The sequence below is a fragment of the Sebastes umbrosus genome, chromosome 11 (genome assembly GCF_015220745.1).
Source record: "Sebastes umbrosus isolate fSebUmb1 chromosome 11, fSebUmb1.pri, whole genome shotgun sequence".
NCBI classification, from domain to species: Eukaryota; Metazoa; Chordata; class Actinopteri; order Perciformes; family Sebastidae; genus Sebastes; species Sebastes umbrosus.
In genome coordinates, this window is record NC_051279.1 from 21,798,654 (window position 1) to 21,824,255 (window position 25,602).

At 38.5% G+C, this 25,602-nt stretch overlaps 1 protein-coding gene and 1 long non-coding RNA gene across 6 annotated transcripts in view; one reads left to right on the forward strand and one right to left on the reverse strand.

Annotated features, from left to right (window-relative positions):
* The first annotated feature begins 13 nt into the window (after positions 1 to 13).
* LOC119497027 overlaps positions 14 to 25,602 on the forward strand; it is a 48,471-nt gene continuing 22,882 nt past the window's right edge. For all 5 annotated transcript variants that reach the window (XR_005208858.1, XR_005208857.1, XR_005208856.1 and 2 more), the window contains exons 1-3: positions 14 to 280; positions 2,771 to 2,842; positions 11,077 to 11,082. This is a non-coding gene — a long non-coding RNA (uncharacterized LOC119497027). The remainder of the gene's footprint in view (positions 281 to 2,770; positions 2,843 to 11,076; positions 11,083 to 25,602) is intronic.
* On the reverse strand, positions 12,245 to 25,217 carry LOC119497026 (secretagogin-like). Its single transcript, XM_037784787.1, has 11 exons — positions 25,029 to 25,217; positions 24,490 to 24,560; positions 21,943 to 22,035; positions 19,071 to 19,160; positions 17,951 to 18,007; positions 17,593 to 17,670; positions 16,853 to 16,908; positions 16,086 to 16,131; positions 15,912 to 15,971; positions 14,598 to 14,666; positions 12,245 to 13,291 (listed from the first exon to the last, which is right to left on the reverse strand). The coding sequence occupies exons 1-11, from the start codon at positions 25,096 to 25,098 to the stop codon at positions 13,160 to 13,162; spliced, it is 822 nt and encodes a 273-aa protein (XP_037640715.1). The 5' UTR covers positions 25,099 to 25,217; the 3' UTR covers positions 12,245 to 13,159.

Consider the following 25,602-nt stretch of genomic DNA (forward strand, 5'->3'; position numbering starts at 1 on the left):
GGCATCGCTACTTCCGGTTGTGTAGATTTAAGATGGCAGGCTAACCAAATGATCGGAAGTACCAACTACATCCATGTTGGTGGAAATGGGCGACAGAACAGACACATTTAGCTAATGTCAAAGAAAAAGATATTGAAAAAACAACAATAAGACTTCATGGTAGTGCGGACAACCTGGAAAAAGAAGACACCGAGCGAGGCGGTGGCTCTGAAGCTGACATAACGGTTTAGCTGCTTACCTAATGCTTCTGTAAGGACATAGAACACACACCTGTTCCCAGGTAAGACTGCTTGCTTTGCTACTACTATGCTAATGTTTATTGCTGGTTTAATGAGCAGTGCAACTGTTTCTTTGACTCTGGGCTAAATGTTTTGCTTATTTTTTGTAAACAAATGTCAGTGGTCTTTGAGAGTACAACTTGCAGGTGCCATATATACTTTATCCAGGTGTGAATATTGTGGCAGACTGATGGGATTTGGATGGAAAATACAGCATGTTGTTGTTGTTGTTGTTGTTGTTGGGGTGTGCATGTAGAGCAAGTTGCAGTGTGCAGCTAAGCTCATTTTATTGATGTAGTTCAGGGGTCAGCAACCTTTACTATCAAAAGAGCCATTTTAGGCAAAGAAAATCTGTGTAGAGCCGCAAAACATTTGATCATTGTGATGAAGGAAACACAGTTTATAGTCTAAGTATATAGTATATAAGTCTAATGCAGTGAGGGCCAAAGAGCAAATGTACTACGGAGCATTAGGGCCACATTGAGGGAAAAAACATCTGAGATTTCCAGAATAAAGCCATAATATTACGAGAAAAAATTTCGTAATATTACGTGAATAAAGTCATAAATTTACAAAAAAAAGTCATATTACGAGAATAATGTCATAACTTTACAAGAAAAAAAGTCGTAATATTACGAGAATAAAATCATAACTTTACGAGAAAAAAAATCGTAATATGAGAATAAAGTCATAACTTTAGAAGAAAGAAATTATAATATTACGAGAATAAAGTCATAAATATACAACAAAAAAGTCAGAAGTTTACGAGAAAAAAAGAAAATAACACGTAAAATTACTACTTTATAATATTATGACTTTATTCTCATAATATTACGACTTTTTTTCTCATAAACTTCCGAATGTTTTCTCGGAATATTATGCCTTCATTCTCAAAATCTCAGATTTATTTTCTTTCCTCATTGTGGCCCTAATACTCTGTTATACCGTCGTACCATAGACCTACAACAATGATAAATAAAAATGAAAATGTAAACAGTGGTTATTCATTTCCATTTTTAAAAATCCACAGTGAGCCACTGGAGAGGGGCTAAAGAGCCACAGGTTGCTGACCCCTGATCTAATTAATCCTGTATTGACACACAGGTGCTAGTGAGTGAATAGTATATACAATACAATGCAATTATTTATGACATGTTTTTTTTTTGTTGCTCTGGACATCTGATATTTCTGTTTTATTTGTTGGCATGAGTTTTACATAGGCTACCAGTATTGAGGGTGAGGTTGTTTTCCACTGTGTGATGATGGCCCACAGGGCTTTGTGCCATTAATCTGTGTTTGATGGCTGCCTCATTTTTTATTTTCATCTGAGAGATTGACATTGCAGATGAAATGGCCATTAGATAACCTGGAGTTTGTGTGGATAAGCTCCTACTGATACAGATATTTATGTTTCAAGGTATTTAAGGCGTGTGGACACTGTTATTTTGCTGCATTCTTTTTGGGTAAATTTTTAAAGGGATTAATTGGTACAAACCTTGTTGAGGTCCACGCACACCCCCACAGGTGTTTTCACTTATTCCGGTTGATTAGACCAGCTGCTCAGGTTGAAGGTAGGTGGACATGCTCACACAGTCCTAAGAAGACGTCTAGTAATTAGCCAGAATACATGAAGACACCTGTGTGGGTTAAGCAAGGAAATGCAGGGGTTTTAAGAAAAGATTATAGTACTTAGTGTGAGAAATCCAGAGCACTATAATTTGGATTTGGACTGACACTGTTGAAAGGTGTATATGCACATAGGGAGCTATATACTGTAAGTATTATTAGGCTTACACAGGAATTCCTTTCAGAGAGTAGCTAGTTATAAACTAATATGTTGTAGCAGTTCAGTTTTCAACATTTTCTATTCTTTATATTTGACACGCACCATTTGGTTACACCCACTACTACCATTTTATTTATTGCAGTATTTGTTGTCTGTTGCCATAGCAACATCTTGTTCTCAGCAAAGTCAAATGTCTAAAATATGTGACCTAGAAACGACCACATCTAGCCAGCTGTTTCGGATAACATTGATATGCAGGTTCCTCCCAACTTGCATACTTCATCAATAAAAGATGTCAAACAAAGACGTCTCGGTCTGGACTTTCCTGTCCATCTCCTAAACCAAGTTAGTAAAAAAAAAAGAGCTTGAAATTGAGGTTAAGCTCTGCTTTCTAAATGACTTGTGATTCCAGCGAGCAGTGGATAGCTCTGCCAATATCTTGATTCAGTGCTGTTCAAATAGTTTGCCAGAGGAAGTTGACGAACGCCAAATTTCACAGGATGGTTGTGTTTGCCGACTCTGCATGGATTACTGCTTTTTTTTCGCTTCTGCTTTGGTCTTTTTAAAGCAAACTCTGCCTCTGTTTTGCCTCTGAAGAGTGAGACAAATCAATTTTTGCTCTCTCATATGTTTTTCATTCTAAAATATGTGTGATTCATTTGATTGTAATCCCTCAAAACAATGCTTTTCTTCTGTGTCTCTTCAGCCCTCTTCACTTACCTCACTCTTTGGCATCCTAGGCTCCTTCGCTCAGTAAGGCCTGGTCACTCACTGGTAAGTCTGACCTAAAGTTGTTCTTCTCATGTTTTCCCATTGTTTGCTTGTCACAGAATAGTGAAAGTTAGTAATGATTAAATCGTGAACATTTGCGAACAGCCTAAAGCGCAAATATACATCCTGGAATCGAAAACATAACCCTATTGACTTATTTACTGTGTGACCTCTTGGCACAGTATGGCAAAATGTGATATCTCCCAGGAATGAGGTGAGAAGTCTGCATACGCACATTCATGGTATCTGTGAAATATTTCCACTCTAGAGAGGAACATATGGATGAGAACAGACAGAGATGGAGGAATGGGAGGAAATCAGGCTGCTGGCCTCAAATGGAGAAAGATGGAAGACACTGTTGGCTGCTAGCCTTTGCTCTATTTGTTTCCCTGCTTGTCTGTGTGTGTCCTTTGTCCAGAGGGGGTCTGTGGTAGGACCAGTGGCTGTTGAGATTTCAATCCTTCTGTTATTATCACACTTTTGTTTTACCGCCTAAAAACCCGTCATCCTCCAGTGGTAGGAAACATTTCAGTACCACTTTAAATTGAGGTTTGACACAGTCTTTTCCAAACAAAGACAGATCGCACAGTAAAAGCCTTCTACTGCTAACAGCCGGCGTGTCAGCCTGCTAGCTGTCGTTGGGACTCTGCTGTAGGGCATCAAGCCTTTTGCCAAGCGGTCAGGCCACACAGTCGACGCCACCGCTGAGAGCTCACGATGACTCACTCAGAGTTTACGCTGACAGTCCAACATCATTAATGTTTTTTGCAACAAATCAAAGAGTAACATGTGGTCGACAGTCTGTGTGGCGCTGTAGGTGGAGGATCTTTTGTCCCTTTTCCTTATGACGTCTTCTGTTCACAGCGAGGAACTTGATGAGAGAAAATATGAAAAACATCACATGGTGCATGTTTTATTATATTCTGCTGACATTCATTATGAGCAGATGTTAAAGCTGTTTGTTGCATTTTTAGTTTATGGTCAGTATTCTGCTTTCTTGATTTTATAGTTTGGGACACCAGATTCATTTTGGGACCTTTTTTTTATTAATCCAACGCAGTAGTATTAATATTCGTTAATTTGGATGAAAGACAAAATTCCCGTTGGAGTAATTTTCTGTTGACAGTGCCTGGAGGCGTATATTCATAAATCCATGATTGCAGCCAGCCACAGTATTAGTTCAGTAACAGATGAAGCAACACTATTCAGACAAAAGAGATACAAAATCATATTACTGATTATTAAGTTATCAATTTATGATTAAACAGGGCCAGTTACTCTCAGCAGCCAAGCAACACTGTCTGTGTGAGATCTCAAGGCTGCAGTTAATCACTGAATACAACTTGGATGACTTCTATTTTATTACGAATTAGAACAACAACGTAATTAAAATTTGCATGACAAGTAACCAACGTACTTATGTTTTAGCAGGTGTAAAAGGGAAATGGACTAGTAACACATCATCAGTCTGATAGAGCTAGGGCTGGGCGATATGGCCTAAAAATAATATTGTGATATTTTTAGGCAATATCATGATACACGACATATATCGCAGTGTTTTCAAATATCCTCTAAGCACTTCATAAATGCTCGACTTAACCCTTTGATGCATACAATCACACCAATATGATGATTCTTGTAGTCCCGTCAGTATATGTCTGCATTAAAACCTTCTTGTTTATATTCATTACTGGTTTCTGTTGGAACAATTTTAATCTTGCATGCAAAAAGGGGGAAATCACGAGTTAAATTTAACAAAACAGTATCCAACAGTATTCACTTTAACCAAATAGTTATCTGGCAATACAGGCTTTATATATTTGTGTGGGTGTCTGAGAGGGAGCCGGAGGGAGAGAAGGAAATGCCACAGCGAGTCTCATGCCGGCGGGGTGGCTTAAAAACATTACAATGCAATTTGTAGTCGATGTTTGCCGCGAAACATCGACTATATTCGATATATCGCCCATCCCTAGATAGAGCTAGAAAAAGCTTTTGTTGGTATATTTTGGGTTGGAATAAAATCTTGACTGAGAAGCTTTTCTTAGGACAGATTTTTGGTAATATTCAGTATAAGAGATGTTTTTGTAATTCAGTAAGTTATTTAGTTATCATTGTTTTAATATAAATACTTTTGCTATTCTTACCCAATCTTCTTCCTCAAAAGATGGTGTTTAAATGTTGTACTCTAACTCTTTGGTTTGATGACTTAACAGTGGCATAACTGTCTATAAACCAGCAGTATTCAGCACCTGACAACCATCTGGGACGAGACATATTTGCACCCAAACAGTTATGATGTATGGTGCAAATTTGGAAAAATGACTGAATGGGTTCTCTGTTGGAGAATGATGTAATTACAGGCACATATTATAGTTTGAAATAACTGTTTCTGACCATTACATACACAACACGGAAGAAAAACTGCTTATTATCTGCCTGACATCATATTTTCCATCCGTTTCATAAAGATGATAAAACATATAGAGTTCAGTTTGAGTAAATGGTCTCTGTGTTTTTGTGCACACCACAGACAGAGTGACTATTTGATTTAGAGTGCTTAAAGTGCTCCTTCATCTTCTGCACTGTGTTCACTGCAAAATGAATCACGTGTGAAGTGAATCAAAGAGTTTAAGCATTAAAGTATTTGATCAGTGCTCGTCCAAAGGAAACCCAGACAAATAGCTTGAATAATTCCACATGGCTAAAAAAAATATTTTTTTTTTTCAAATCATTAAACATTGGCTTCCACTCTTTAACTCTGCAACGCACCATTACTGGCCTACAGCACATATATCTATTGAAAGGAATTTTAATCATTGTTGATCCGTCCGTGTTGTTAGATATCAAATGGAAATGTCAGCTTAATGGGATATACAACCAGTGAGTTAAAGCATCGCAGATGTTGCTGCAGGGCTATTTTTGGAGACAGTTGTATTTGACTGGGAGTTCATATCAGGCTTTGGTTGGGTTCAGAGAGAGTTGAAAAGTTCTGAAAAAAAGCTTGGCTTTCTATTTCTCCCTCTAACCCATCATCTCTTTACCTCATTTTCTCCCTTGCACATCATCAGTTTACATTACATACCTTCACACATTCACGGATGAACCTGAGTGCTCCCTGTATTTTCAATTTGCTCGCCAAGTGGCAGTCAGGCGGTGGGTTTAGCAGCTTGGGAGGCCACCGCAAATCTCTCGCTCTGGGTTTATTTGCTGCACGCCACTATACATGAGCTGAGACACTGGTCCGTGGACGGAGGCAGATGTGTCCTCTGGTGGGTGGGTGGCTGTGTGGATGGATGCAATATGGAGCTTCCACTTATGGAAAACTCTCAGGATGCATTTCATGAGGATGTCAAAGGCTTTACGTGCTGTCAGAGCATGACAGACAGATGTGATGGAAACCTTGTGTATAGAAGAGCAAGAAGTGAGTGGGAATTATTAGGGAATCACAAAACTTTGTCTGATAGAAACACTAGATGTGGTGCTGTATTGTGGTGCGGTATTTTACAGTGTAATTTCATTTCAACATCTATTAAGATGGGATATGATTTTGCTCCTCTGAGTATGGTATGTCTTGTTTCATTGTTGTTAGTTAGCAGGATATCTCTAAACTTTCGACACGTGTTTATTTGTGTAGATTTGGATTTACATAGGTGCAAGTCCAGAAATATCTCAAAGCAATTGGACAGTACATTTTTGAACATTTCCAATAATTGTTCATGAATTACTTACTTATGAGAATGAAAAAAAAAGAATAAATGGTGTCCTGAAGTGAAAGGTGGCCAGCTCTGTGCATTGTTGCCGTGGACATTGTGCTGTATTGTCTGTGGAAACATTTACCAAAGTCAAATAAAGGGATGTATTCTTCACATATTGGTTGCTGGTATCAGTGGTCACAGCCTAACAAAACTCCGTTCCTCTTAGCTCCTCTGACGGGACACCCTGTTGAGTGTTCACAGTTTGCAGCCATGGACGGACAGCGATGTTTGTTTGAACTTCTTTTTGGTTGAAGAGCTGAGCACATGGCTGCCACTTGGGGGAGATCTCTTATGAAAACAAACAAAAATATTCAAATCTATGGCCACATTTTTGCAGGTATTATTTTTAGCTGTGCACACAGAGCACCGAAAACAGAACAAACCCAGGGAGGTCTGACTGGAAAGATGAAACACAAATATTTCATCCTGGAAGGAGAATCAGATCTCAGCTTGACTTTTGAACTTTTGGGCATTAGTCTAATGTTTATATGAAGATCAACCACGATCACTGAGTTTGACTTGGCCTGTTAATTGAGTCATACAAATAATCCTATAATTTTCATATTCAAGATGTGTTGCTAATTTCTTGTTACAACTAAACATAATGCGTATTTGAAATACGTGCACAGCTTTCATAGCCAATTTCAAAATTTTGGCATACAAACACACAGTCTGTCAGATGGTTTAAGTCATTGGCTTTGTCACATTCTCACAAGTTCCACTGCTGGTAACTGGTTTGTTTGAGGCAACGGTTGTAAATCTTCAGTGTTTGTCAACCACATGAGACGGTCCAATTTGTATAGAAAGTGACGCAAGTTAAGAGACTTCAGCGTCACACTTAAAGCACAATGACCACACCACATTTTTCATTATTTACCCAACACCATTCTAAATACAGGTCCCTTTTACTTAGTTTACATGCTGTAACTGTTGAAGTGCGGTGTGACGTACCTGCGCTTTGTGATTGTTACAGAAATACTATTAAAAATGAATTAGCCCTCACTCTCTGTACTTATTGTTCCTTTCTTGGAGCAGAGCGTGGCATTTTTACCTATGCAAGATTTGGCTTCTAGAAGAATTTAAAAAGAAATCTGAGTTACAAAAGTAATATACATTTTTAATTTAATTTATTGTTTGCTGCTACAAAACATTTGAAACATGTAGTATATGTTTCTTTTGATGTCAGACCTTCCACTAACAGCTGTCTCAAATCAGATCTATTATAATTTACAGCAAGAAAAGTGAATTTGGGGCAATTAAAAAGAAAAAAGAAAAATAAATAATCATGAAATTTAAGTAGGCTAGATGTAAGAGTAGCAGTTTTTGGAAGAAGGTTGAGGCCTTTCTGTCTATATTCTCTATGTAATTTTCAATTGATTTAGGATTAAAGATAATTGAAATTTCATGTGCAAAAACATATGTTTTTCCTCTGACTGACCTTCTGTTGTAAAGGTCGTTGAGGTGCTCGGCTGAAACCATGGCAACCAGTGACCTGGCAGATCCATACATTGTGAATTATGTTTACAATTCAGCTCATAGGTCCCGTGAACTGCGTCTAGCGCTGGCATTTTTGGGAATGGGAATGTTGGGTTTCACCTAGGAGAGGGACAGAAACGCAACCTTAAAGAAGGGCAGAGGGAGACTTTTAAGGGTTACAATTTACAACATCTTTCTTATTTGTTGTTTACTTAGTGTGAATGCTCTGGAGCAAGAGAAGAAAAGAAGAATGAGAAAGAAAAGAGGTGAAAAAGGGAGCAGGGGGTCAGTGGTCTGTCTCCTCTGAGGAGACTGGCGGCTTGGCCTTTATACATTTAACTACTTATTGTTCTCAAGCTAAGCACAGACAAGCACATACCAGCTTCATGCAGCAAGCCAGCTGTTCTTTCGTAATAGCTGAAAGCAGCTTACCTAAAGTAATGGCTGTGCCTGATCAATACAAATGAGATGTGGTGACACATATTATTTTCTGTTTCAAGATGAGTAGAAAAGTGGTTGTTGATACAAAACTGTAACATTTCGTTGCGGGCTTTCAGCCATCCTGTATCTATCAGCACTAATGGACAGGCAAAACAGTATCAGAGATGCACCGATCCAACTTTTTCAATACAGATACTGATACCTGGACTTCGGTTACCTGGGTGTGGGTCAATACCGAGTCCCAATCCGATACCAGTGTTTAATTAATAAGCTGTATGCCTCACTGTGTGGAAGTGACTGGGATCGTTCTTTTATGTGTAACTACATCAGGCTTGACTTAAACATTGCTTTACTCACTTTAAAAAAAAAAAAAGAAGATACATAGATATACATTTACTGAATTGTTATTTATTATTAAAATAATAAATTATACACCAGCAACTTAAAATAAAGTAAAACATTTTCAAAATGAACAGGAATTACAAGTGTAAACCTTTTTAATACAGCAACAAATTAGTCAAAACTGAAACAGGAATTAGGATTCCAGTATATAATGTATATAGTATTTGGACATCGAATTTAATTGGTCAGCCCCATTGTCAACGATATCCGATCCAGCTATTTGAGTCAGTATCGGCCCAAATTATTATGAGGTACAGTATAGTCTTCTGTGGATGAAAGTGAGCACAACGAGTTAGCACTCCGTTCAACTTTGTTTATTCCAGAGTACCATAGTTGATTCCTCTTTATTTAGTAATGCTGTTTTGAGAAAACTTAAATAGTTTGTCAGAGATTGTTTCAATATTTACAGCAGTAGAGAGAGACTTCACTCCACATAAATGTTTTTGTTTGTTTTGCTCTGTATGTACTTACTATATTATTCATTTTAATGAAAATATTTTATTCATGGGCTGCAATGTTTCAGTCTGACCACAAGAGGGCAGCATTACGCAACGCTCTGTATGGAAGGGAGGGGTTCTCTCTCTCTCTCTCCCTCTCCCTTTCCCTCTCCCTCTCTCTCTCTCTCTCTCTCTCATATTCATCAGCATCACAGGTAGCTATGATGCTTTTTTTTGTTTTTCAAGCTTAAGACTTCAAATCAGGCCACATTGAATGCAAACACATTGAAGAGAATTCATAACAACGTTACATCGGCTCAAAAAGAATTCAGGCTTTAAAAGTCTTCAAACCACAAAGTGAGCGCAACAAATTAAATGTTATACCCCTGCACATATCATGTGCATTTAGGCCTTTACAAACGGTTATACACAACATGCTCTTTTATTTGACCGTGGCTTCCCCCTGAATTTGTCTTGGTTTTGCATCATTTGTGTCGTGTTCCTGGCTTCATCTACATCCGATCACGCACCGGAGCCATACAGCCCCAGGTGCAGCTCTTGTTAATGTGACAGCAATGATGCACCACTAACTACATCATTACTTACCTGATAACCTGTTTAGGAGCTTGGAGAAATGCTGGTTCATGGTTGTTTGACTGTGAGGCCACAGTTCAATAAGGGCCACATCACTACTGAACCAATGGAAACAATTTTGTAGACTGGACATTACTTAAAAAGGAAATAACATGGATGGGTAAATGTTTTTTTTGTAACAACAGGGCTCAGGAGGGCTTAAAATACTCAAAGGTCATGCTTCCTGTGTATGGCCTAGAATATCTTGGTAGGCTGACAACCAGGAAATTACAACTGATACACGGAAATTCAAGTAACATAGTCAGATTCAATCTGAAGCACTGCTATTCATCCAAAATGGGGCTTAATTCGACAGGAAATATAAAAGAAGAGAATACAAACAGAGAAAGCAGCTCCTCTCATCTTGCCTCCACTTTTTCACTTGGATAATAAGTATTATTTTGCAATTCACAGAATTATTGATCACGCCTTCATTAGAGTTCTTCAACTTGGCTTCAGCTCTACTTTGCTGATGAGAATGATGAGATATTATATTATTGAAATTCCCTGCTACTGCACCACAGTAACGGTGAACCTCCCAGTGCTAATGAGGCCTGTGATATGTGATAAGGTGCGGAGTAAAGCTTTCAGCCTAAATGGGAAAGTGTTTGTTTGGCAGCAGCTGTGTAGCAGCTGCTCTGCCCACACAAATACACACAATCATAAGCCCTTCACTGTAAAGCACAATACACACATGCAAACACTTACACAAGTGTATCTATTTACTATACATAAATACACTATCTAAAGTCTCTTTTTGTTTGTAGATGTGCCTCTCTGTTTAATTAACACAAACACACACACAGACACACAGACAGAGATAGAGACAAGATCAAACCACACACTCCAGCTTTGTGGGGATTCGAAGGGCGATCAGGCGATCTGAGGCCCAGTAAAGCTTTTAGGTCCGCACCATTAGCTCCCTTTTAGTGGCCAAAAGGGTTTCCATCTACTTAGCCACGTTTTGATTCTCAGGCTTTGACTTAACAAACAAGGACTCGCCCTGTCAGCTTGTTGCGTCCCAAAGGAGGAGTGTCACAGTGAGCTGAGTTTCAGTGTGACTGGTAGAGATGAAACTGTTCAGTTCAACTGTTAAGGCCTCAGTTAACCTATACATCTCTACAGCTATATTATCAAGCTTACATGACCAGGGGCTTTCTTTTTCTTTTTCATTTTTCATTTTTTAGATGTTATACTTAAGTTTTTTGATTCATATTTAGTCATTTCCAGTCAGCAAAGTTATATTATATTATATTATATTATATTATATTTAGGGCTGTCAATGAATTAAAATATTTAATCGCATGATTTTCCATAGTTAATCACGATTGATTGCAAATTAAACACACATTTTTTAACTGTTCAAAATTTACCTTAAAAAGAGATTTGTCAAGTATTTAATACTCTTTTTAACAACACAAAACAATTACAAATATTGTCCAGAAACCCTCACAGGTACTGCGTTTAGCATAAAGAACATGCTCAAATCATAAAAAATTGCAAACTGAAGCCCAACAGGCAACAACAGCTGTCAGTGTGTCAGTGTGCTGCTTGACTATGACTTGCCCCAAACTGCATGTGATTATCATAAAGTGGGCATGTCTGTAAAGGGGAGACTCGTGGGTACCCATAGAACCCATTTTCATTCACATATCTTGAGGTCAGAGGTCAAGGGACCCCTTTGAAAATGGTCATGGCAGTTTTTCCTCGCCAAAATTTAGTGTAAGTTTGGAGCGTTATTTAGCCTCCTTTGCAACAAGCTAGTATGACATGTTTGGTGGATTCCAATAGATCCCTTAGGTTTTCTGGTTTCAAATTATACCAGCCTCTTCACTCTAGCTTTAAAAATGATCTTGCTACAACCTACAAAAACGCAAGTTGATGCGTTAAAGAAATTAGCGGTGTTAACGCGTTATCATCTATTGACTTTTGACAGCCCTAATTATATTACCGGTATGTTATTTTACACTGTAAGCCCCTCATACAAAGAATACTCCCTTACTGCTGGTGACTCATCAATGTCTTATTTAATGAGTCATTTCATGACGCATGTGAAATCTAAGGAACAATACTATTGTAATTCATTCTTTGCATTCAAACAAACATCATGTACAGTACAGCGTGGTGAAAATGAATGAATGAATGCTTTTTGAAAAAGCATTCAAAAGTCAATGAAGGCTACGCAGCTTTTAGTTTCATCATTTATATAATTATTACAAATATTGCAGCATTCCTGCCTTATAATAATGTAACAACTAGTCAACATTTGTACACATTTATTTATTTTAAAGATGTTTTAATGATAATTAAGATGTTACATAAAATTAAAATCTTAGGAAAGAGACTAGCCTAATGATAACTTTTGTTTTTATGTATATTTCTATTATATCAACAGATCAAAATGTTGATTCACTCAGTAAGTAAATAAAAAAACTAATTTAATTAATGTAAGTTTAAATTGACTGTAAGTATACATACATACTTAAACACATACAAACATCAGTTTGCTGGGGGCGTCTTATGTTTTCCAGAGCAGCTGCACTGGGACTCATTTAGATTGGAAGTAGGAAATACAGACTTCCGACTTGCAATGGATTGCAGCATAAGAGCTTTTATATTACAGTAACAAAAATGAGAGAACAGAACAATCAATATGCTCCTCACTTGTCGACATCGCTTTATTTCCTCTGCTGCTCATTATGTTAAAATTACAACAACTTACTCTACTGCAGCCTTCTTTGGCAGAGAAACATGCAAATGGCCAAACTTAGTCAACCAACCAACCAACTCCAGCACCAAACTCAAAGAAGACAACTTTATATTACAATGAAAAACATTCTGTGTTTTCAAAAACATGTTTACCGACTAACAATCTAATTAATATACCACAGATCTCACAGCACAGACATTTCATTTGATATAATCATCATCATTTTAGCCAAAAAAACAGTCACGTCTCATTCTTTTATTTTGGCCTACAACATGCATGAAATCCACGGTCATTTCATTCATTTTTCACCACACAGTATCAAATTGTGTTTCTATCATCAAATAACTCTTTATGAATTTTGACGTTAAGTAACCTAGTAATTAGACTGACCTGGATCAAAACACAACATCCTACCATTGTTGACTATACAACAGTGTTTCATGATATAATCTCATTATAACACAGCTCTTTTAACCAATTTTAGGTTTGACTCCCAGACACAGACCCAGCTCATTTCTCTGGATCTTTCCGTCCTTGTTGACATCGCAGTGACGCAGCAGAACGCCTCGCAGCTTGTCCAGCTCCTGACTCGTGAGGTTGGGCTGCAGAGGACAGAAGAGAGAGGAAGGGAGTGGAAAGGCATTATACTTATAGCTAGTAATCAATATGCCAGCGTTTAGACAGGTCGATGCTCATCGCACTCAATTAGTATCTCTTCCAAAGAATATCATCTCTTTGAATTGACAGTTTCACTGTCGGCTCAAAACTATTTCCTCTTAAAAATCTACTTTTAACAAAGTAAAGAATTTTAAATAAATGAATTCAGTTTGATTTGCGTCACATTGTGTGCACCGCAGGTCTTCAAGCATTTATAATTCTGTTTTTCAGTCACAAATATTTTGAGTTGATGTAGCTGTATAGGGAGTTGTAGGGCTGCAACTTACAATTATTTTCATTATTGATGGATTATTTTGCTGACAATCTTCTTGATTAATAAACTACTTGTCAAAAAATGTCAAATATCAAAAAAATAATGGAAAATGTCCATTATGATTTCCCAGTAGGTAGTCAGTGTTACACGGTGTTCGGGCACACACTGATTACATTACCGCCCCCACAGTCGTTTTGCTTTTTTAACAGAAATAAAACCCATTTAGTTAATTTTCGTGTATCACCGCCATGTTATCAATATGCAGTCGGACGACGGACGCTACAAACTAAAAGTGAAAGTGTCTGCTCAGTATGGAGCCTCAGCATAGAGTAGCAGGTGTCATATTTCACACACACACGGGACAAGAGAGAGTTGACAGACAAGGCGATGGCGGAGGATTTGGTGTCGAAGCGAAAAGCAAAAGTGCCCATTTGGCAATATTTCAGATTTAAACCCAATGTTATAAAGGAACCATCACGTTAATGAGGCAATCTCCATGAGGAGGACGGAGCGGTCACAGCCAGTGTGCGCGGTGGAGCAGCGCCGGGTGGAAACCGCAGTGAAAGTGGACCGGAGAGGCCAGACACACAGCCACCCGACATTAAAGATCAAAGTAAGCGCGCTACACATATTGACCGTCATCTTTTCTTGTAAAATGTCTGGTGTAATTGATAACACCGGTGTTGACACAAGTTTATTAACCGGTGGAAATTTCCTCACCGTCACATCCCTAACCGAAATGTGTCTGTTATTTATTTCTATTGTGGATGATTTTGGCAGCTACCCAAAAAGTATTGAGGTTTTATAGCAAGCCCTATGTGTGCATGAAACGGAGAAGGAATATGATCAGTAATATGTGGTAGATAATATATGCAGTATAACTGTACATTACAACGTTGTACATTTTTGTTAAACAATACTCTAATATCCAAATGTCAGAAAGCGTGTTTGCAAAATTCAGCAGCATAGTGTCTTACCCTGACAAGGCCCATCATGTCTTTAACAAAGCCGTCCACCTCAGCACCCTCCAGCGCTCCCGTCTTACTCTGGACAGGAAAGAAAGAGACAGAAAGAACAGAAGAAAAAAGAGAAAAGACAGGAGGAGTATGGATTACTTCATCTTATTCACATCCCACTCACATTATTCAGTCACATTAGTCGTTCTTTTCTGTGCTTGTTCCTTTGGTTTATTGTGGGGTTGGAACAATTTCCAGCATGCAATTAGGGTAGCTACAGTAAGCACCCTGTTAATCATATAACTGCTCACATTAATTGTATTTGAAATATAATGCTTCTGACCCGCCTTCTCACTGCAGTAATGCAAACACTTTTGCTTGATAGCAGTTTCAAATGGGGCCAAATGAGACATCAGTCTCTTACCATGAGACCAAGGCCCTTTAAAGCTGAAATGTGTGACTTTCTGCTCATTTTCACCCTCTCCAGGATCAAGAGATGTCATGTGAAAGCCTGCTGTTAACTTAAAGAGCAAAACTTTAAAAAAGACGCCACTTGCTGTGTTGTTACTTGAAGTGTTTTATAGATTCAGCCATGTAGTGAATGAGTGACTGGTAGCCACAGGACACTTCTCACAAAGCTTCTCTGAACATTAACCTAAGTGCAGGCAGAATAAAAAGGTTCCACACAAGCCATTTAGTACATGCACTACCTGACCAGACAGACGAGGTCATAAACATGATTTTAGAGAATAGGGGAAGCTTATCAGTAACTCCTGATTGGAATTATTGACTCCTATCTGAAGCTGCACTGTGAATGAGTCTAGCAGAGTTAACTCACCATCACAGAGTGACTTGACAGCATAATGGGTGCTTAATTTTTTATTATGTCTCATTACAGAGGTAAGGGAGCTAATTGGATTTATTGTTGCTGTACCAGGTCCTCTTCTGCACACCCCCACACATTATGCACATTTGAGTGTGTTAATTGAAGATGGAAAATGTTTAGTGGAGTTGAAGCCTGTCTTGACTGGAAAGCCGCCATCACAAGAATGAAGAATTACTCCCCTTGAGCTATGAGTCCTTTGATAAGACTGTAATACACTTAGCTACTGGGCGGCTTTGGTGGCACAGGGGGCTGCTTCGCCCATGGGTGACTCTAAAGGAAGATGTTGAGAGTGATTTTTCGCTGTCCTCGTCATAGAATTTCCTACAGGCTAGCTGACGATTCAAACCTGCAACCTTTTGGTCAGAAGCCTGCTATGTCACGTTCTCACATAGGAAATTATGAAATAGTAGTCATCATCTGTGTCCAACCCCGTGTTTTATTATACTTACAACATCATAATGGTTAAAGATCTTCTCAAAGTCTCTCTTTCGCTCGTCTTTACTGCAGGCCTTGGGAAACGAAGAGAGGAGTTGTTAAATATAATATGGGAGGAGAAAAATTTGATAAAAAATAACTGAACATAACTTATTTAATGTTTTCATCTGCCATAAATATACACTTACATCCATTTCGAACTGGAGCAGGAAATTCTCCTCTAAAGCCAAGATCCTAATTGAGGAAGAAATTCATGTTTTATGAGATTCGAGTTATCAAAGAGAAAGATGTTCCTCGTGGTGGAATTGTCAACATTTCTTTATAATTGTTTTTTGTTGTTGTTGTAATCAAAGTACTGTAACAGTCAGAGTTTAGTAATGTGTTCCTACTGTAATACCGGAGTAGCGGTGTAGAAATCTCCATTCAGTTGATGTCAGCTCTGTAAGGCTGCATTCACACCAGATCAGGCGTGGCGACGATTTGCCGCAGGGTTGTGCGGCGGTATGGGAGAGTCACTTAATGGCCCATTGACTGCATTATGATTAACGTCTTTTCTTCCATCATAATTGACCACCGCAGCGTGTCGTCGATTGCGTTTTTTCGGCTCCCCCTGTGGCTGCCGCAGCCCAAACGCACTACCCTCATTCAACGTGAAGGGGAGGACTTGCGTTTTCGCCACACGGCCGGATATGGTGTGAATGCATCCTAAGGTAGCTAGCTATCCCGGGGCATGCTACTTGATCTCTCCACCTACACCAACACCATTACACTGCAAGCTCAAACATAACCCATCTAGCATTTTAACATCAGTCTCATACATATTAACTTTTTCTCAAAATGCAAACTGGCTAACCAAAGCAGTACTTTTTGAGATGTTAGCATTTGGTAAAATGTGATCAAATCTCTCTTTTATGGCTATCCAACCGTCTGACAATTGTGTGTGCTTGAAAAGTACCTGGCCAAGTCGTTCAAATCCAAACAGCCATCCTTATTTTTGTCAAAGATTTTCATCTGCAAGAAAAAGAGTCGATAGACTGAGCATGAAAGCATGAAAAGAAGTTCAGCGACTGTGAATTGATCTGTCTGTACTGTTGCTGGTTATTTCCTCAGAACACCTGTGACACTGAGCGTGAACCAATCTCTTCCAAATTGATAGCAATAGGCTATCTGAGACCCTGGGTTTCAACAGAAGTAACTCAGGCAGACCGCCTTCTGTGTCACAGTCTTCTGACGGATGCAGCAGCACAGAAAATCTCCAGAAAATATCACAATCCCCTCTGAGCAATATTTTAATTAGGCAGAATAGCTGATTGCAGCCTCTTAAATCTTTTCAGTGAAAATAAACATGTCAAAATGTTTTTGAGGACAGCTGAAAATTGCAGTATTTGACTGTTAATCCCCCAAGCTCTACACAACCACTACATACAGTAGATGCAACAGAGCCTCCTGCCCACATTCAGCCACAGTAGAGTGACCAATTAATCCAGTTGCACACTGAGTAAAGAAAGGAAAAGGTTTAGCATAAACGTATCTGTCGACATGAACTGATTGCAAGTCATTTCGCCATTATTACACCTGACTAAAAACACCCAAAGGCTGCCTCTAACTGTTTTAAAGCTAGACAAAGTAGAGGCTTTTACTCTGGAGTGTGAGTTTGTGTGTGTGTGTGTGTGTGCGAGGGAATTGTATTACTACCATTGTGTCTGTGTACTCCTCCAGTTTATCAGATGACACTTCCTTCTGATGCTTGTTGAACAGATCTTTCAGGAAAGCCTAGTAAGAACAAAAGATCATCACATAATCAGACAACAAAACAACCAAATCCAGTTATACCCACTTACACTCAATTCTCTAACACATTCTACCAAACAAAGGATACATTCATTATAATGTAGTGAGGAAGAGGGCCAACATCTCAGCGTATGACAGAACAGGAAATAGTGGCTGAGGGTTACAGTCATTTTCTGCCAATGCCACCGCTGAAGGTTGTTCCTCAAACAGAGAAGAGATGTGTAATTGGTCTTCTGTGGTGCGTTTGTGCTGACAATCTTACCTTGAGCTCTCGAGCGGATATGTAGCCGCTGCAGTCAACATCGTACTTCCTCCATATCTACAGTGGGTAGGAAAGGGCAAATCAGCAAATGTTTACATGCAATATACAGTGAACTAGTTGGAATACAGCTACCTTAAAATGACATTAAAAAGTGTCGTCATAGCTAGTGGTGTTATTCTGTTGTGTTTTTAATGCAACATTCACAATGAGAACTATAATTCACTGTTGATGTATCACACTCAATTAGATGCAAAGTAGATAGATATAATCTAGGTGGTTGAAACCAGCTTGTAATTCATCAAAGTTAAAAAGGGCCGCAATGAGTATTATCAGCACTACTTGATTATACTTCAATGTTCAAACCAGTTGGTTAGAATTTATAGTTCTGAGGTTGTTGGAAGACTTCCTCATACTTTGCATGTGTTGCAACTCTTTAGTTTGAAAATGTACCAATCTGGTGCTCTGCCTCAGAGAGTTTTCATTTACATATCTTCAGGTCAGAAAAAGACCATGCCGGATTTTTCTCGCCAAAATTTTGCGTAACTTTGGAGCGTTATTTAGCGTTCTAGTCCAGACTTGCTGGCATGATATGATTGGTACCAGTCGATCCCCTAGGTTTTTCCAGTTTCATATGATTCCAGTATCTTCACTCTAGCTATAACACTGAGCCCACTACAACCTCTGAAAGACAGAATAGCGGCCGTCGGATTGTTAAGATGTTAATAGTTTTAATGATAAGAGATCAATACTTGACGTCCATGTATCAATACAATATTGCGCAAAATATCGCAATTCTATGTTATATCGATTTTTTCCCCCCTACCCTTACAAACCACGCAGTATATGGCCTATGTCTATGTACACAATAAGCAGTCCTATAAAAATAATTCACTGGTGACGACACTCACTCACTTCATGTATCATGTCTTGGACCTCTGGCCCATCAGGATACCTCAGCAGTTTTTGTGGTTTTAATGTTAGTCTGTACTGGTCTTATAACCTTTCATTGACACATTGCAGTTGACATATTCCTAATCGGTAAAATTTGCGGTTGATGGGGCTCGCGTCATGTTGTCTTGTCGCATCCCATAATGGTGTTTGGTTTAGTCTGTGACCTTACCTTCATGAAGTCAACACTGTTGTCCAGAGGAGCTTCTCTGTGGAAAATTAACAGGAAGTTCTCATCCTCAGGGAGGATCATATTGGCCAACTGGAAAACAGGGCAGAGCAGAGAACAGAGATTGGATAATGACAGTCTAGAGAGTAACCGTTGCCACCAAGTTTACAGCCGTCACACATACAAACTCCAGAACAGTTCAGTGAAATCCGACCTGGTCTTGTAATTTTTAAATGAAACTATGAATGAAACTATTGATAGTGAAGTTTGTGTATTATCCTGATAAGATGGGACACTGTATATAGAAAGAGACTTTTTATTTCCATCCACATTTATTGTATTTAGGTGGCAGCAGAAGTCTCAGCTGCCCACATCTCATAGCCTCTGCAAACTGAAGCGATCTGCACGGTTACATAGGACATGATTTATTGTCATTGGGATGACCAACGCTACACCAGCTCCTCCTGGCTCCCCGCCAGTTCATGTTGCTCCTCTCTAGACTGTTCTCCTTCAGCAGTATCAGCCCTCCATTAGCAGATTAAACCGTCCCCCATCATCAATCTAATTATAATACAAGATCATACTGCAGCCATTTGGTTCACAAAGATGTACAGTAGAACCACTCAGTCCAACAAGCGCAATGCACCAACAGTGATGCTAGCCCTGTTAGAGCTGTTCAGGAAAGAAATGCATCAGACAACAAGTCTGTTGAAGCAATAATATGAAATAAGGCTAATTCATTATCTACTTACAAAATTTTATAGAAATCGCAATATGGCCTGCCTGTAATTTTCAAATCGCAGTATTTGTTAAAATCACAATATTTGTTAAAGGTGAAATGTGTGTCAAAATACCATTTTAAATCAAGCATGAATAACTTTCTACAGACTTAAGAAAACATCTTTGTTTGGTAGATACCTGCAAAAATCACACAGTAATTATTTTAATGTTTTTCAATGAAAATGAGAATAATGATGTGAAATTGATCATTCCCTCTAATATTGCAAATCATATCGCAATTGCAATGTTAGTCAAAAATAATTGCAATTAGATGCATAAAGAACAGTTGGCAATTGCTTGCAATAAATCTTGGGATTCAGCAATATACAAATACAAAAAGTGCAACTTTGTAATCAGAATACAGTTTACACAAAGTAGCACACAGTACCTCCTGTAGTGTTGCCTTAATAATGTAAGAAGACGGCACACACCAGCAGAGTGTGTTCAGACTGTATAGAGTTCTATGGATGGAATTGAAGCGATGGATGTCGGGTTGAAACCCTCATTTCATCGAGCATCCACTCACTGAAGTGTCTCTGAGTAAAACAGAGTCCCTGCCAGTAACAGCATTTCATGCAATCACGCTAGATACTATCGGTTTCTGATTAACTTCCTTCCTTATGCTAATTGTAGAGCAGAGGTGACAGAATAAGAGGAAATAGCATTACAAATAATTTAGAAGTCAAAAACTAGTCAGTAGAGACACATGTAGTGTATCTACTCTACATGAGCCTATAGGCTTACTGTTAGCGTTAGGGATATACTGATCTCATTCACTGGATCAGTTCCAATACTGACCTCAGTAAGTGGATTGGGTATTGACCAGATATGACCAATCCACACTAAATACAGTACTGAACAGTATATATTGTATGCAGTTTCTTTGTCAATGTCATTTAGAATGATTCTGCTGTCAGCTACATTCATTAAGTCACATAACAACATACGTAAATGTCCCAATGAGTTCCAAACAGTGAGGTAGGTATACAGATTTTACATTTGGAGAAAAAGACAGTACGGGTATCAAATCGGGAAAGATAAAGTCAGATGGTTGCATCCCTCGTCGACAGGGCGTGTCTCCACAAAGTGGTTTGACCACACTGTTCTTACATCTGCCACTGTAAATCAGTGCAGTGGCATGTATTGATTTTATTTTCAGCTTTACTGTATGAGGAAAAGTCAAAGCGTTTGGGGTCTGTCGGTGAAATGCATTAAGGTGATTGGCCTAACGAATGGGTGTAAATTTCGTTTTCAGAATAAAAGAAAAAGCACCCCATTGCTCTGATGAAGCACTGCTGCTGTGCCAAGAGCTGCATCGATTACTCCGAGTGGAGACCGAGAAAGCAATGTCATCAAAACATGGCTTTAAATTTCTGGGAAACAGTCGCAGCCTGTTAAATGTCAGTCGAGTTTGATTTAATTAAAAAGTCATTTGAGAATCAACCTTAATTAATTACAAACAACATACCAAAAGGATCATTAGGTTCTTTCCCATTTAGAAGAATTATTTTACCTATTCAGATTAGATTTGTGTTGCAGTAATATAATGCATACTGTGTGTATATACAGTAGATTGTTAGGTATTTCATTTTGGTTTGAGTGCTGCTCTCCTGTGGCTGTCTCGTACAGTAGCATGACCTTCGGCGGTCCCGGAAATTAGTTTCCATTCTTGAATATGGTACGAGCTGCTCCATCATTGTTATGAATACATGAGATAAATAAAAGATGAAGAGGAGAAGCAGCGGAAGAAGAGGGGAGGGGTGAGTAGAATAGATGAGTTTGAGAGGGAGGGGACGGAGAAGAGGAAGATGGATGTAGAATAAAGAGGAAGTTCGAGTGAGGTTTTCAATGTGCAGATAATGACAGAGAGAAAGAGAGAGAATTGGTTCTGTGAGGGAGTTGATGTAGTACGATGCTGGATGTTGCCAAACTGCTTAATTTCATATGGCAGTCACTCTATATGAACCATGAACATGAAGGATCATTTTATAAATACTTCACCTTTATTCACTATAAAGTACCCTGCCTTAAGTCTGAAGGAAATAGCTGTCAAGTGAATGAGGGAGCGATTTTAGACACAGAAATTGTATAGTACCTCCTGAATCTGTAGTTTTCCATCAGCAGTGACATCATAGGCGGACATAAACCTTTTCTTCAGCCTCTGGAGACCTTCTTCAGTCACTTGCTCCTGCAGAGACACCGTAGTTTAAAATACAACATTGATTTTCTTGTCCAAAAGCCATCATTAAACTGGACACAGATATGATGGTGATGCAGTATATGACGGGGCAAAATGCAATGGTATATATTGAAAAAAGGACTTGATATATTTTACACTGATTCATTTTAAATCATATATTTGAAAATCTTAGACAAGAATGATATTGAAGGACTGACTGAGTCACACTTATTTTAAGCAATGTCACCATGGATACTCCTTTTGATCTACCATTTTTTTTCTCTCAAGGTTCGCTATCTCAACCCGAGGCTTGTGTGGTTTGTAAAGCGTTTATGTAGCTCACTCTACTTGTCCTTGATCTAGCGGTCTTTATAATATGCAGAACAAAGATGTATGGTGCTTTACACCACAAATGTTTGTCTCCATGACTTTGCATCCAAGACAAGATACAAGATATTTCTAATACACTGTGTCATGAGTGAAATATATGAAACCTAATTAACCTTTCCCATCAATCAACCCCACGGTGCTAAAGATAATGAACAGTCAGGAAGTACGCTCACTCATGGAACGTGATGCACCTCAGGATATGGAGTATGAATTTATTCTAGCAGATTAGAACTAAGTATAAATTGAGATAAAAAAAAAGCTGCAAAGAAAAGTTTGTTGCATGCTTCTCTGAGTTAAAAAACACATTTCCTTTTCCTGTTTAGACCAAGTTCTTTCTCACCCAGAGCTCTGACAAAAAAGCTTGAAGCAATTGAAGGCGAGAATATATTCAACCGTTGAAGTTATTTTAAGACATATTTAGCAGCTAATCTGTCTCACTTTTTGCATCACTGTATTGTAACTATAGAAACCTGTGGATCTATGGCGTTGGAGTCTGAATCATCGTTTCATGCAGTGCAGAGCACACAGTCTGCAGACTAGCAGGTGCCACATCCTTGCTCATTATCCATCTTCAGCATCAGCTTCATATCAAACACTCTTGTTTGGCGCCGGATAGTAATCTCCTGTTGCTAAGCACAAGTTTTTTAAAGCACACTATTGACACTATGGTGTCAGGTTTTTACTGCTATATCAAACTTACAGTGTATCACATGCAAATTCATTGTGAGCAATTCATTGAAAATGTGTTAATTCATGTAGGAATAATCTGCTTAATTACTGGATATTTTGCACTATACTAGAGGAAATAAAAATACACAAAGACACCATGTGGTTATTGTCAACCAATGGCTGAATAGAATATAATAGAATGAGAAACACACACCAGTACATGTCCTGGGGGCATTTATGATGGGAAGCAAACATCAGAGAGACAAAGTGACATGTGGTCGGTGGTCTGTTTGTTTTAGTACAACCCCATTAGTGTCCGAGGGCGTCCAATCACACTCGCAAACACACAGTGGAACATATACTGATAGTTGTACGCCCATTCGATTTTTCCATTATAACTGGTCAGGAACTTTTCCTCTGACAGTAAGCAGAGCTTTTTAATTGCGTTGTGTCTTACATCGTTACAGCCACCCCACCCATCCAGATTACCGCATAGAGGGTCAGCAGCCCACACAGCAGAGATCACAAGTGCTGCAAAAGACAAAGTCAAACGTATTTCCTAGAAGCTGATTAAAGATTTATGTTGACAAATGGTGTCTTGTATTAAATAGTTAACATGAGAAAATGAATTACAATTGTATTCAGAACATTGAATTTAATGGCAAATTTTGATATAAATAGATTGTACTTGTAGAAATTGTGCAGTAAAATAAATAACATAAGATACACTTAAAAATATAGCATCTGTATGCCTTAATTAACAAGATCCATCTTATTTTGAAAACAGTAATGATGAATATTGTTATACATGGCGTGCATGCGTTCGTTCTGCAGCATAGCATCAAGCAGTTATTTGAGCTACTATTGCCTTTTCCATCAGCTTGAACCAGTCTGGCCATTTTCCTCTGACCTCTGCCATCAACAAGGCATTTTGGACCCAGAGAACTGCCGCTCACTGGATATTTCCTCTTTCTCGGACCATTTACTGTAAACTCTTGAGATGGTTGTGCATGAAAATCCCAGTAGATCAGCAGTTTCTGAAATACTAACCACCCCGTCTGACACCAACCACCATGTCACGTTCAACTTCACTTTCTTCCCCATTCTGATGCTTGGTGTGAACATCATCGTGACCATGTCTACATGACTAAATGCACTGAGTTGCTGCCACGTGATTGGCTGATTAGATATATATTTGAGCTAAGGAGCAGTTGAACAAGTGTAGCTAATAAAGTGGCTGGTGAGTGTAGTTTGACACAGTGTAGTAGTATCATGCATTTGCAGATGAAGATGATGTTGCCGTCTGTGTCTTTGTGGCTGTTCAGCCGCCCCTTGACATGAACTGACTGTATTAACCTGCTGTCACAAATTATGGATGATTTAGTCCAAATAAAGTTGTCTTACCTTTGGAGCCAGCCTCTTCATCATGTGACGGAAAAATTCATCAAGCTCTTTGTCCTCAATGTAGCCATTATCTGTCAAATAAAAACATGACGTACAAGTCCTTAGGTTGTAGATCCAATGAATTATGTCTGAATTTAAATTCTCACTCAGTGAGAAATCATTAAGTAACTCTATCACTACTAAATTATTGTAGTGATAGTGTAAAGTCTTGCTGCTCCTTGCTGCTTTGCAGTTTCCCTTTTCTATCAAACCTCTTTCAGACTTGACACATATGTGAAATTGTACTTTTTTCCCAGGATACTTAAGGTTTACATAAGATGCTGTCAGAAACCATCAACATTTTCAATTTTGCAATGACAGGAATATTTAAAACAAGAACTTAAATGACTTCCTACAACCAGGATTAAAAAATGTGTCATCACAAATAAGGACAGTATTCTTCTCTCCAAAATCTAGTAACTTCAGAAGATACATTTCACTGTACTGTTCAAGGTAGATGGAGAAAAAAAAAATATAAACATGTCATTAATTGTCCTCACCATCTGCATCAAAGTGTTGCCAGATTTCCAGGAAACCAGCTGCATCCAGTTTATCAAAAGCACTGTCCATTTTAATAAAGAAAGACACAGTTAGCTGTCAAACTTTAACCCGTAAAAACAACGCGGACTGCGGTGACAAACTGTGTTGCACTGTTCAGTTGCCTGCTTGGTTGACATATGCTCTTTCTGACTAAGTAAAAACCACACCTCCTTCTCTGTGGGTGTGTGAGAGAGAGAGAGAGAGAGAGAGAAAGAGATACTGTAGCATTATATTTGCCATCTGGTGGTTGTATTGTTACACTGCAAAGCAGATCCTCAAAAAAAGACAATGCAGAGATTTCAAAGCCTGAAAAATTATTTTAATCAATATTAATATTTGCACCAGCAGAATGACTTAACATACTGAAACATATTGATCCATGACAAAAAATGGAACAAATAACATATCAAGACATGATAATGTGCAAACATGTAATTTGTATGCATTTTATTTTTGCATCATTTCTTTTTTCTTGAATCATGATGAAAGTAAGATTACATGTAGTAACAAATTAATACATACAAAGAGTTAATT

Coding starts and splice junctions, on each gene's coding strand:
- LOC119497026 (XM_037784787.1), bottom strand. CDS start 25,098: ATGGACAGTGCTTTTGATAAACTGGATGCAGCTGGTTTCCTGGAAATC. Junction 17,671..17,950: donor TATCCGCTCGAGAGCTCAAG/GTAAGATTGTCA, acceptor TGTTCTTACTAG/GCTTTCCTGAAAGATCTGTT. Junction 15,972..16,085: donor TGCTCCAGTTCGAAATGGAT/GTAAGTGTATAT, acceptor TCGTTTCCCAAG/GCCTGCAGTAAAGACGAGCG.